Source organism: Dama dama, chromosome 9 (genome assembly GCF_033118175.1).
Source record: "Dama dama isolate Ldn47 chromosome 9, ASM3311817v1, whole genome shotgun sequence".
Lineage (NCBI taxonomy): Eukaryota > Metazoa > Chordata > Mammalia > Artiodactyla > Cervidae > Dama > Dama dama.
The window spans coordinates 20,569,245-20,582,096 of NC_083689.1; the positions used below are offsets into that span (position 1 = coordinate 20,569,245).

The 12,852-nt window shown below is 56.7% G+C and overlaps 1 protein-coding gene across 2 annotated transcripts; it reads right to left on the bottom strand.

Moving 5' to 3' along the window:
- Window positions 1-76: 76 nt before the first annotated feature.
- KANK3 (KN motif and ankyrin repeat domains 3) lies at window positions 77-11,451 on the bottom strand. Of its 2 annotated transcripts, none has more exons than XM_061150498.1 (12): window positions 11,421-11,451; window positions 7,999-8,139; window positions 7,598-7,664; window positions 5,508-6,785; window positions 5,329-5,428; window positions 4,919-5,122; window positions 4,738-4,822; window positions 4,047-4,263; window positions 1,594-1,733; window positions 1,265-1,465; window positions 1,092-1,190; window positions 77-334 (listed from the first exon to the last, which is right to left on the bottom strand). In XM_061150498.1, exons 3-12 carry the CDS (start codon window positions 7,629-7,631, stop codon window positions 257-259), a joined length of 2,436 nt encoding a protein of 811 aa, XP_061006481.1. In that variant the 5' UTR covers window positions 7,632-7,664; window positions 7,999-8,139; window positions 11,421-11,451; the 3' UTR covers window positions 77-256. The 2 variants fall into 2 exon arrangements, with proteins under 2 accessions (XP_061006481.1, XP_061006480.1); XM_061150497.1 differs by lacking the exon at window positions 11,421-11,451 and adding an exon at window positions 9,408-9,984.
- Window positions 11,452-12,852: the final 1,401 nt, after the last annotated feature.

Consider the following 12,852-nt stretch of genomic DNA (forward strand, 5'->3'; position numbering starts at 1 on the left):
GTGTTCCCCAACAAGGCATTTTCTTTGTGAGGAGGGAGAACCATGTGTCTATGTACACTTCCAAAACAGGACAAGATGAGTTAGGAAGGTTTTATTAGGGAAGAAGGCTGGAAGAGTGGATAGACTAGGGGCTGTGTCACTCCTTCAGCTGCATCCTCACCCTTCGCAGTTCAAGCTGAGCCTCTGGCCACAGACCTTTGCCCAGGGATCAGGACCCCCCCCCGACCCCTCATCTGGGTCCAGTGTGCTAGGCCAGTCACAGGGGCAGGGGGTCCTCTCCACTGTCACCGCAGCCTCCTTCACCAGGCGTGGCCGTGGATGAATCAGGGGATAGCTGGTGAGAGAGGTGGGGGGGGGGGGCCTCCTGTCAGTCTCCTGCAGACAGGACACTCGGTTTCAGCCCCCCTTAACATTCAGAGATGCTTAAGCTACTGGAGGTCTCCACCTTGCACAGCAGAGCCAGGCTGCCAGGATTTGAATCCAGCCTCTGTTCCATCTGACCTGGAAGAGGCACTTGACCTCTGTGGTTCTTTTCCCACACGTGTACCAGAGAGTGCAGGAAGGGGAGGCTGGCAGGGCAAGTTTAATTAGGAAACTGTTGCGTATAAGCCCCTCCCCCTCGGGGACAGACTGAATCCTCTTGCCCTGCTCCCTAACTCCAAAGTGAAAGTGTTAGTCTGCTCCCTCAGTCATCTCCAGCTCTCTGCAACCCCATTGACTGTAGCCTGCCAGGCTTTTTTTTGGTCTATCGGATCTCCAGGCAAGAGGACTAAATCCAAAGGATGCTTTTATTCCTTTGCTCTGGGCCTGTAATGGGAGTCCACAGACATGATAGTCTGAGCTAGGTCTAACAGCTCTTGTCTGACCTTAGGGCAAGCCCCTCTGGAGGCTTCAGCCTCATGACCTTGACTTTACATGTGAAAGTGTGTCTAACCCTTGGGGTGTTCTGAAGTTTGACCATCAGACCCAGTTCCCACCACCCGGTGCTCCCCTGGCGGGTGCACAGAGAACCACTTTCCTGGGGGCACGCTTGATCTCCTTGAGCTGTGCAGCTGGGAAACTCCCTTTCTGCAGGATGGGGTCACACTCACCTGCGGGCCAGGCTGGCCTGAGCTCAGGTGGGAGTGCAGCAGAGCGGCCACCTCGTCCTGCTCAGCCTCCAGGGCAATGGCCAGGGCACTGGTGCCCTCCTGAGGGATCATGGAGACAGTCAGGTCCCTGAATCAAGGCACCGCTACCCCACACCAGCCCCACGGTGGCTCACGTTGTCCAGGAGGGCAGGGTCGCAGCCCGGCTGGGCCAGAAGCAACCGCACAGTGTCCAGGCGCCCATACTCGCTGGCGCACATGAGCGCCGTGGCCCCGTCTGCATCTTGCACATTCACGTCCGCCCCGCACGCCAGCAGGGCAGCTACCATGTCCTGACGGCCGTGGCTGATGGCCAGCATGAGGGCTGTCTGTCCCGTCTGGGAAGAGGGAAAGAAGGGGACAGGGCTGGTGTGGGCTCTGCAGAAAAGGGAGGAGGGTCCCAGACACTTGGCTTGGAAAGTGAAAGTGCCCCCTGGACTCAGCCAGGGAGGAGGCATCTATGCACCTGGCTGGCCTTGGCGTTAACGTTGCCCATGTGGAAGAGTCTCTGGACCACAGCCATGTCCTCTCGCCCCACAGAGGTGAGTGCCGCCAACATGAGGGCGGAGTAGCCAGCTCGATTCTGGTGGTCAATCTTGCAGACCCCTGGGAGAGAGAAGAGGGCTCAGTTGAAGAAGCTGACACTTCTTGGTCCACTCACTTCCCTCCAAGCATCAAAGTTCACCATCTGTTTAGCCAGCTTGGTCACTGAAGGTCATGCATGATTTTACTGTTCCTCTGCCTTACACGGCTCTTCCCTCTCCAAGAGCCATGTGGCCCTTCTCTTACCTTCAGAGTTGTTTCGATCTCACTGAAGGGTTTCCTCACCTCCCTATTACAAACTGGTTTGGAGACTTGGTTCTGTCTACCACTGTATCCCCCAGTACCTAGAGCAATATCTCCCATTGTTCACTCAGTCGTGTCTGACTGCAGCATGCCATGCCTCCCTGTCCACTATTTTCTGGAATTTGCTCAAGTTCATGTCCATTGAATCAGTGATGCCATCCAATCATCTCATCCTCTGTTGCCCTCTTCCACCTTCAATCTTTCCCAGCATGAGGGTCTTTTCCAATGAGTGGGCTCTTCACATCAGGTGGCCAGAATACTGGAGCTTCAGCTTCAGTATTAGTCCTTCCAATAAATACTCAAGGTTGATTTCCCTTAGGATTGACTCGATCTCCTTGCAGTCCAAGGGACTCTCAAGAGGCTTCAACACTAGTTGGAAAGCATCAATAAAAGGACTACCGCCCACAAAGCCACCATTGTTGTTCCCCCAGAGAACTGTCAGCTGGGCCCCCGTGGTGTCCCAAGTTTACTCCAGTTTCCACGCAGCAGCCAGAACAGATCAAAAGGAATTTGGCCCCATCACTTATAGACATGAATTTGAGCAAACTCCAGGAGATAGAGGAGGGCAGAGGAGCCTGGCATGCTGCCATCCATGGGGTCACAAAGAATCAGACACAACTGAGCAACTGAACAATTCCATATGACTGGTATCCTCAGAAGAAACAGACACAGAGATCTCCATGTGATGCTGAAGGCAGAGATAAGCTGCCATCAGAAACTAGGAGAAAGGCACGCAACAGTCACTCGGACCTCCTAAGAATGAACCAGTCCTGTGAACTTAGTGGCCTCCTGAACTGCAACACAATGAATTTGTTCTAAACCTCCCACGTTGTGGCACTTTGTGGTTCTTTGTCACAGCAACCCTGGGAAACAGTTTGGTTGTTGCTGCCTGTCCTTGACAGGTGAACACAAATGTCAGCTCTGTTTCCTCTGGAGTCAGTTCTGTTGCCATCTTGGCCCCCTCCCACACATCATAGCACCTACCTCTGGATCTCATTCCCCAGGGTGTTTAATGCACCTAGCCATTCTGATCAAGGCTAGGTGCACTTTGGGGAGATGAATGGTGGGAGAGGTTTGGGGAAAGGAAGGGACCAGGGTATTGGAGTAGATGTCCTAGTCAGAGGAGATCTGAGACAGTGGGCTGAGAAGTAAAAAGGTTAAGTTACTGGGCTTCCTTGGTGGTACAGTGGTTAAGATTCTGTGCTGCCAATGCAGGGGGCCTGAGGTTCCATCCCTGTTCAGGGAACTAGATCCCACATGCTACAACTAAGATTTCACATTCCACAACAAAGATCCTGCATGAGATAATCAAGACCTGGTACAAGCAAATAAATTTTTTTAAAAGGTGGGGTGGTTCAGTCAGGACTAAGGGCATCCCCCAGTTGTGTGGCCTACTGTCTAGGTGTCCATTCCTCCCACAGGCTTCTGTGACCCTGGTGGAGGATGTTAGGTGCAGAAGGGGCTCAAAGTAACCACAGCCAGGCGCCCCACCTATCCTCCCCTGCTTTTCCCTTCTCTGAGGCCTTGCTAAGGAAGGATCCTAAGCTAAAGGATTACCCTATTTCTTGATTCCCTCCCCTGATTTTGTCATGGCCCTTACCTCTGTGGGAAATTATGTTTGATACTTATCAAGTAAAACTGATCATTCTCTCCACTCCCTACACACACCCACCCAGAGCTCCCATTCATGAAAGCTCATTCATTCAACAAACACCAGAGGGTCTACTGTGTGCCTCAGTGAAGTCTGATAAGCAAGCAGGATGAAGTGAGGGAAGGGCAGCAGGAGGAGTCTGAAAGAGTACATGAAGGAGGAGTTAATAACAGGCCAGAGGGTGAGCAAGGAGACAGTGCCCTGAAACTGGATGGGAGCAATGGCTAATGGTCCCATGAGGCCCAAGGATTGTGGAGACAGTGATCTGAGATGATGGGAGGTGAGAGTTTAGGCGAGAATGCCAGTCCTTCTCTGCATCCTTGGCAGGTGCAGGATGGTAGTGCCAGCCCAGCACTACCCAGATTCCCCCTTCCGTGGGTCCCTATTCCCTAGTGCCCTCCCCACCCCTCCTCAATGCTGACCCGTATCCAGCAGCAAGCTCGCGATGGCCAGGTTCCCATGGGACACGCTGTAGTGCAGGGCTGTGTTTCCGTTGCCATCCGCCAGGTTCACCACGTGCTCCAGCAGCTCCCGCCCCAGGCGCGCCACCGCGCCCAGCACCCCGGCCACGGGCTCCGCCTGAGAGCGCCGCTGGCTCGACACCCGAAACCACTCCTGCGCCACCAGGCGCGCCGCACCCTGCCAGGGAGAGACATCAGCGAAGGTCCAGGGCAGGTCTGGAGGCCAGGCAGGGGAGGGTGGTCCCTCCGTATTTGGGGGGGGGGGGGGGGCGTGGACTCGTTGGGCAGCACCCCTTTGGAGGATGGAGTAGCGTCAGTGTGGGTACATGCCCCCAGGGGGCAAGGATGCTCCTCTTCCCGAGAAGAGCCTTCGGGAGAAGCAGGAGTGGAGGAAGACGGTGAGCGCTTGTTTTGGGGGAGTCCGGGATGGGGCTGGGGCTTGGGGTGGACCCTTCTGGGGAAATCAGAGAGATCAGCCCAGTTCTGGGGCGGAGATCCCTTTGGAGACCTTGGTATCCATGGAGGGCCCTGGCGCGAGGTGACAGAACTTGGGGCCCCCTTAACTCTAAACAAGGCGATGCTCTTCCCTAGGCGGGCGTCAGACGGGGTCCCCGGCGGGCCTCTGACTCTGAAGGGCTCTCTATTCACTCACACTGTCGCGGGGGACCCCGCGGGGCCGGCTCAGCTGCCGCTGCAGCGCTGCACACGCTTCCCTCAAACGTGGGCTCAGCTCGCACCTAGGAGACGGAGAGGCTCCAGGAGGGTTCGGGATGGAGAGTGGGAAGACGAGGAAAGAGCAGCCGTCCCCATTCCGTGTCCCCCGTGCGGCTCACCTCCCCTGGGCACCCGGCTGAGGTTCCTGCTCTGCCTCCGGCTCTGCCTCCGGCTCGGCGTCCCGGTCCTCCTTGCCGCTGGGAGCGCCAGGGGTCTCGGAGTCGGATGCCGCGCCGCTGTCGTCGCCTGAGCCCGAGGAACTGCTCCTCGTGGGCTCGGCAGCGCCATCCTCGCTGTCGCCCTCGCTGGATGAGCTCTCGTACCTGGGGGCAGAGTGGGAGGCTGATGCTGAGCCTCCCCTGTGGGCTCAGTCTGGTGTCCTGCGAGGTGGGAAGTGGCTGCCCCCATTTTACAGATGTGGACACTGAGGCCTGCCAAGACCACGCTGCAAGCGAGGGGTAGAGCTGGGATTCAAAACTCCAGTCTATGTCCCAGCAGATGCTGCCATGGGGAAGGGAAAAGTGCTCACTCTCCATTGAGGACCCCAACAAACTGCAGGCTCTTTGGTCCGGGGCGGGTTTGGCCACCAGGTGTACCATCTTTCCTCTTCATGATGGATTTGAGGGTGCCTGGCGGAGATCAGATGAGGACACTGAGTTCGAATTCAGCGGCCAGCAAGCCAGGGCTCAGCGAGGGATGGGGACTCACCCGCGGGTGCCACGGCCCTATCCCCATCCGTGGATCCGGGCGGGTTCTCCGACATCGGGGCCAGGGCCTCCAGTGGAGCATCGGTCTGCGTGGTCTTCTCCACATAATCCCATGGGGTCTGGGTGGTAGCCTCGCACGGCTGGGGCCGGGACGCCACGGCCTCGGCCTCGGCCTCCTCAGCAGCCTCGCGGGCTTCCTCCAGCTCGCACAGCCGGCCCCGCAGGAGCTCGCTCACCCCGCGCTGATGCTCCAGGCTGGCGCGAAGCAGGTCCAGCTCGCGCTCGGCGGCCACGGGCAGCCCCAGCAGAGCCTCCGTCACCCACGCCTCCGCCTCGAGGGTCTCAGGAGTTGCCCCCACGCCGGTCTCCTGTGTCTCCGGCACCACTTGGACTCCCACCTTTTGGGTCTCCGGCACGATCTGGGTGCCTGCCTCCCGTGTCTGGGGCGCCCGGTCGAGGACCGGCGGCGCACCCTCGCTGTGGCTAGAAGCCGACCCGTCCGGGCCGTCAGCCCCGGCGCTGGCCCTGGCACGAACGCCGCGCTCAGAAGTGGCCAGGCGCTCGGTGAGCCGCCGCAGCTGAGCAAGCTTGTCTGGGCGCGCCTCGGCCTCCCCGTCGGACTCCGGCTGCCGGCGCGCAGCCAGCAACCGCGCCTTCTCGGCGCGCAGCGCGCGCACCTGCTCTTGCAGCTCGGGCAGCGCGCGCGCTTGTTCCTCGAGCTCGCGCAGGCGCCGCAGCGCCGCGGCCATCCGCTCGCGCACCAGCTGCAGCTGCGCGGGGCCCGGCGAGGCCAGGGCCGGGTTGGGGGCGGGGCTGCTGTGGCCAGACCCGCGCGGGCTGCGCGGGGCCGCGCGGGCCGGGCTGGGCGCGCCCTCTTGCGCTTGCGCTAGCTCCAACCGCCGGCTGGTCTCCAGGAGCGTGTGCTCGACGCGCGGGTTGCGCACGGGTGCGCGCGGGGAGAGCGGCGGCAGCATCAGCGCGGACGGCGCACCGGGGGAGAGTGCGCCCGGCGCTACGCCGTCGTCACTAGCCAGGGACTCGTTGGAGGTCCAGGCGCCTGGGCTGCGCGCGCCTGCGAGGCCAGCCCGGGGCGCGCGGGGACGGCGCGCGGGCTGGGGCCCCGCAGCGCGGCGGGCGGCGGGGCCACGCTCCAGCTCCTCCACATACTTGAGGAAGTCCAAGTCCAGGTGGAAGCCGTAGGGGGTCTCCACTGAGTAGGGCGAGCTCGGGCTGCGGGCGCCCCCAGTCGCGCTGGGGCACAGGCGAGGGCCGCCCAGGTCTGCGGACATGACAGGGGCATGGAGGGACGTCAGGCCTGGGAGACGCAGAGAGACTAACAAAAGGAGCACCTCCCCACCACCCCACGACATGCTTTCACGATGCCACCTGCTCTAAACCCTGCACACCTGCGGTTGCACACAGAGGTTTAAACACCTATCTGCACCCCCAAAAGTTGTGCATTCACGTGTTGAGCACCTACTGTGTACCAAACACTCTTCTAGGTACTGAGGACATAGCAATGAACAAGAAAAGCATTCTTGCCCGCTTGTAGTAGACAGATAATTAAACGCAAACGTTCAAAAAAGGTCCTTAGGGCAAAAATAAAAATTCCGAGATGAAACAGAGAGTAACTGACAGGCTTTGGCTCTGGCTGTCCCAGCAGATTTCCTGCGGAGGGAACTCAGAAGTTGAGCCCTGAATGAGAAGGAGAAAGCAGCTGGGACGGAAGGTTCCTGAAAGAAAACAGCGCGTGCAAAGGCTCTGGGGTGGAATGAGCAGGGTAGACCTGAGTAAAAGTGGGATGGAGATGAGGATGTGCAGAGCAGAGTGAAAGAAGGGAGGGGGGAGAGGACTAGAAGAGGTGGACTTGGGCCAGACTGTGAGGAACCTTCTGGGCCACCGTGAGGAGCTGGAGTTTTATTCCACCTGTAATAGGGCACCAGAGGCAAATGTTAAGCAGGGTCAGGACATTATCCACCTTTATAAAGGGCCCTCTGACCACTCTGCAGAGAAGGGAACTGCAGGGCTGTGTGGGAACTTGGGCGCCAGGTGTGGATCTCTACACACACAAATGCCATTTTGCACACTTACCCGGCAGGTTCTGATTCAGGGCAAACTTGGCCATGTTTCCCGGAGTAGCCGCCACCTTTTTCACACCCTGAAAAAGGCCCCCAGAGGGGTGAGGGTGGGTAGGGCTGGACCTGCCCCTCTGACTGTGCCTCTGGGGTCTATCTGGACTCTGCATGAGTAAACAGACCCAAGCGCTCCTCTCCATCCCCCAACCTCCCCCCTCTCCCCGCCACACACACACACAGGTTCTCTCCTCCCTCCTCCCTCAAGTGGCCTTGAAAGTTTGGAATGAATGACTGTGGGGGCCCTCCAGTGCCAGGCCTCCTTAGCCTGCTGGGCGGGAAGGGCATCAAAAGAAGAGGGGATGGTGATAAGGGAACCAGAGCATCTGGGGGCGGGGCAGGGGGCGGGGCTTTCCAGACCTGAGGAGGTTTCTGTCAGTCCCAGGAAGAAATTAGAAACTGACGCTTAAAGGGGTGGAATGTGAACATTCAGAGGAGGAAGTCAAGAGTTGGAAGCCCTTCGTGGGCTCATTAAAAACTCATCTGGTCAGATTCTGCATACTGAAAAGAAACAAACAGAAAACAGAATTCTTACTTTTTTTTTCCTTAGAGTGCAAACAAAATATAATTGTATATCCAAATTTACATCAGGGTCACTTGTGAGATCCTTTAGGAATGATGAAGAGCTGTGGATCAGAGGCACCAAGGATGCAAAGTCTCCTTGTGATGTCTCTACTGGGGTGCCACAGGGCTCTGCCCTTAGTTTGTGAGAAATTGTAGTGGAACCACAAGCCCCCAGATTGTGAGAGCTGTGGCTATGTTTGGGGCCAAAGGGAGAGAGACTCTTCAGGTGATGTGATGGAGGCTCTAAGAAACTGAGGGAGGGGCTTCCCTGGTGATCCAGTGGTTAAAAATCCACCTGCCAATGGAGGGGACATGAGTTCAATCCCTGGTCCAGAAAGATCCCACATGCAGTGGAGCAACTAAGCCCCGTGTGCCACAACTACTGAAGCCCACACGCCTACAGCCCACACTCCACAATAAGAGAAGCGACCACAATGGGAAGCCTGGGCACTGCACGATGCAATGAAGAGCAGCCTGGGTTTGCCGCAACTAGAGAAAGCCACAACAACAAAGACACAGTGCAGCCAAAAACAAACAAATAAAAATAAGTAAATCTAAAAAAGAAACTGAAGATTGGGTCACATCTAATAATGTGATATTTAACCAGGATTTTTCCAGAACCTTGTTATTGAGTCCACAATCAAAGTTACTGTGCTTTGTTTCAGAAAGCACAGAGCAGGAAAGATGGGCCTTTGAAGAACCCACATGAAAAACCCTCAGAGACGTGTAAACAGCTTGGATTGAGTGCCGACTCTGTGCCTGGTCTCATTTAAGGTACCTCCCCCAGTATAAACCTGCAAGGTAGGATGGTTCCCCTTTTTCCAGATGGGGAAGCTAAGACATAAAGCATTAAGTCTATTACCTATAGGAAATGTCCTCAGACTGGGTTCTGCTCATCCTCTGGGGAACTCTTGTCTGCCCAGCCCTCCACCAGCAGGTGCCCGGCAGCCCCAATCTGTACTCTTCCTGACCTACTGCCCATCTGCACTAACCACCTGGCAAATTTCCCCATCACCTCTTCAGGTCTCCTGCACTCCTGATGACCACCTGCATACCTAACACCCACCAGCCATCCGTTGGACCACCTGACTCATTTTGCTCATGACTGGGGAGATGGGCCCACTCGCCACCTCTGTCCAACCTGGGTTCCTGACATCTCCCCCACCCTCACTCCCCAAGGGAGGAGGGAGTGGTGGGGAACTTACCGTCCTGAAGCAGCTGTTTCCCGTCCCTCACACTGGCTATAAGGGGCCGGCCAGCGGGGCAGCACAGAGGACAGTCAGTGCCTCTCAAGACTTGTTTTCAGGAAGCTCTCTGGGAAGAGCTGGGTCATGGAAAAAACCTGGACTGGGGCTTAGAGGTCTGGGCCAGCCTCACACACAGCTGGCCAACTACCTCAGTGGGATCAGCCCCTTCCTTCAGGGACCTGGCCACACCCAAACCCGAGACCCTGGGAATTAAAACAAACAAACAAAAAAACAGCTCTGGGTCATTCCTAAGATCCAAACCAGCTGGAGCAGCCAGACCTAGAAGTTGGCCTGAAAAATGGGTGGATGCCCCAAGAAGGGGCTTTCCTGGTGGCTCAGATGGTAAAGAATCCACCTGCAATGCAGAAGACTTGGGTTCGATCCCTGGATCGGGAATATCTCCTGGAGAAGGGCATGGCAACCCTTTCCAGTATTCTTGCCTGGAGAATGCCCGTGGACAGAGGAGCCTGCCAGGTTACAGTCCATGGGGTCGCACAGAGTCGGACATGCCTGAAGTGACTAAGCAGCAGCAGCAGCAGTCCCAGGAAGAGCGAATAGCAATATAACAAAACCCTTTGCATTTCCTACGGGGGTAGCCTCGATTCTAAGCAATTTATGGGTGTTAACTTAGTAAAAAAAAAAAACAAAACAACAACCTCCTAGGCCCTTTGAAGTAGATATTCTTAGCATTATTCTTTTCCCCTCTTCCCCATTGTGCAGATGGAGAAACTGAGACTCAGAGATGAAGTGACCCAGCCAAGGTCGTACATGGACAGAAGCAGCTTTTTGAACCCAGCAGCTTTGCCAGTATTTCATTCTTGCCTGGAGAATCCCATTGCTAGAGGAGCCTGGCGGGCTACAGTCCATAGGGTGGCAAAGAGTCAGACACGACTGAAGCCACCTAACACACACGCCCACTGCATTGCCCACTCCACTTGATGGCTTTCTGTAAACAGCCCTCCACTCACCAGGAGGGGCACAGAACCAGAGGAGGTCGGCCCTCCCAGCTTGCATTCCCGCCTGTCTCCTGCGTGTGTCCCTAATGGGAAGAGCAGGGCCAAAGTCTGGTGACTCCAGGGGTTGTACCCTCGCCGGAGCGGGGGCGGGGGGCGTGCAACTGTTCTCCCCTGTCCTCCGCTCCCTGCCCGAGGAGCTGTCACGGCTAGATCCACATCCTCTGCCTGAGACCCCTCATTAGGCCGTCAGAGTCGACGCCACACGCCCCCAGTCCCGCCCCAGGGATTATTTTGGGACTCAGAGCTGCGATCGCGAAACCTGAGGGGTAGGGGAATGCGGAAGGCAGTTCAGATCCCGGTCTTGGAGAGGGGGGCGTCTTCCCAGATTGAGGCTCTGGGTGGAGGCACCCCCTCCCCTAATGTTGAGGCGGGACTCTCAGACCCCTGAAGTGGGGGTGGAAGCTGATGATAGTGCGAGGGGGGAGGTACTGAGGTCAGCACCCCGTCACCCCCATGTCGCCTCAGGACGGCCTCACAGAGACAGAGCAGTTTCCTGCAGGAAACGCTGCCGGGCGGTTCCATCCGCTGCCCATTGTCTGCCGGCCCCGGGGGCCATCCGTCCCTCCCCCCAACACGGTTTCCGAATCACCCTACACACATTCAGGTCCAGAGCGAGGGGATGGACTCGGGTCCCCAAGCTGTCCCGGAGCGACTCCGGGAAAGGATCCCGAAGTCGTGGGAGCACAGGGGGCGAACGACCCCCCCGCCCCACTTCGCTCCTGAAGGGCGGGAGAAAGGAGACCTCAAGAATCCAGAGGGCCCCAACTCTGCTCGCTCCCCACCTGGGGCTCCCAGTGTGGGAGTGGAGGGGTCCCAGGCAGACAACACTGCGCCCTCCCCGTCGCTGCGCGCTGAGCCCGCAGAGGGGCTGAAAGCTCAGCACCCCGTCCCGGTGCGTACCCCTGATCCCCGCCCCCCAGATTCCCCATCGGTGCCCAGAAAGCTGGTGCTTTACCTGAAGCCGCAGCCCCAGCCGCGCCCGCACCCGAGCCCGCCCCCTCGAAGTTCGGGGACGGGTTTTCAAGGCCTGGACCCTAACTGACAACCAGGTCAGCCAACCAGAGTCCTATGCTCTCCGGGCTGTCCAATGGTGAGGCGGGGTGGGCCGCGCTGGCCCGCGCCGAGGGTTTGGGGGCGGGGCTAGGGGCGGAGCCTGGAGTGACGGTCTTTGAGGGCGTTCTGTTCAGGGTTGGGGCTCGGCAGCTAAGTGCTGCCCGGCTCAGGGCGAAAGGGCTTGGATCCGATCCACCGGGGACGGGGAGCGATGGGAAGACTCTAAGTAGGAGAGTTACCCGGTGGGACTTGTATATATGGAAGATCCCTTAGGTGGAAGCTGGAAGGACTGATGCTCCTTGCCCAGTGTCTGGGTGAGGGATCCGCACCCTGGATCTTTTCGACCTCAGGGTCTTTGTGCATGCTCTTCCATCTTCCTGAAGTCTTCTTCCCTGCACCTGTTCACTTGGCCACCTTCTCCTACCTTTGGGGGCTCAAACTGTGTGTTTCTGTCCTCTAAAGACCTAACGTGGACCTTCTCCAGTTATGGACCTGATAGCTACTTTCACTATCTGGAAAAAATATATATATTATTTATTTGTTTACTTGTTTGCCATCTGTCTCCCAATAAGGACAGGGAATTGATTGATTTTGGTCACTGCTTTATCCAGTGCCCCGAGCACACAGTAGGCGCTTAATAAATGTTGATTGAAGACTCACAGGCATAGAGAACAGATGTTGGTTGCTAAGGAGGGGTTGGGAGAAATATTATATAGAGAATAAGATAACAACATCCTACTGTAAAGCACAGGGAGCTGTATTCAATGTGCTAAGTCACTTCAGTCCGACTGAGTGTCGGACTCTTTTGCGACTCCATGGACTATAGCCCTCCAGGTTTCTCTGTCCATGGGGTTCTCCAGGCAAGAATACTGAAGTGGGTTGCCATGCCCAGGGGATCTTCCCGACTCAGGGATTGAACCCACGTCTCCTACGTTAGCAGGCAGGGTCCTTACCACTAGCGCCACCTGAGAAGCCCCCACTATATTCAATACCCTGTGATCATCCATAATGGAAAAGAATATGAAAAAGAATGCATGTATATATACGTATAACTGAGTCATTTTGCTGTAGAGCAGAAATTAACACAAAATTGTAAATCAATTATACTTCAATAAAAAGTTTATAAATGTTTGTTCAGAGAATGATTTCACATTACATTGAACTCTGTAACCCAGTTGGAATGTAGTATGATCTAAAGTGACCCTACAGATCTTTTCCTCAATTAATTTAGCATTTATTGAGCACCTACAGTGTTCCAGGCACTGTGCAAGTCCTTGAGGGGAACATAGTCCTTGCCATCCTGGGCCTCAAACCTGAGAGGAGGAGATAGACTT

What these genes read in the sequence shown, in the direction of transcription:
- KANK3 (XM_061150498.1), bottom strand. Translation starts at nt 7,631, where the DNA reads ATGGCCAAGTTTGCCCTGAATCAGAACCTGCCGG. An exon ending in GTTGGGGTCCTCAATGGAGA is followed by an intron (nt 5,123 to 5,328) that starts GTGAGCACTTTT and finishes CTCTGCCCCCAG; the next exon opens with GTACGAGAGCTCATCCAGCG. An exon ending in TTAACGCCAAGGCCAGCCAG is followed by an intron (nt 1,466 to 1,593) that starts GTGCATAGATGC and finishes CCCTCTTCCCAG; the next exon opens with ACGGGACAGACAGCCCTCAT.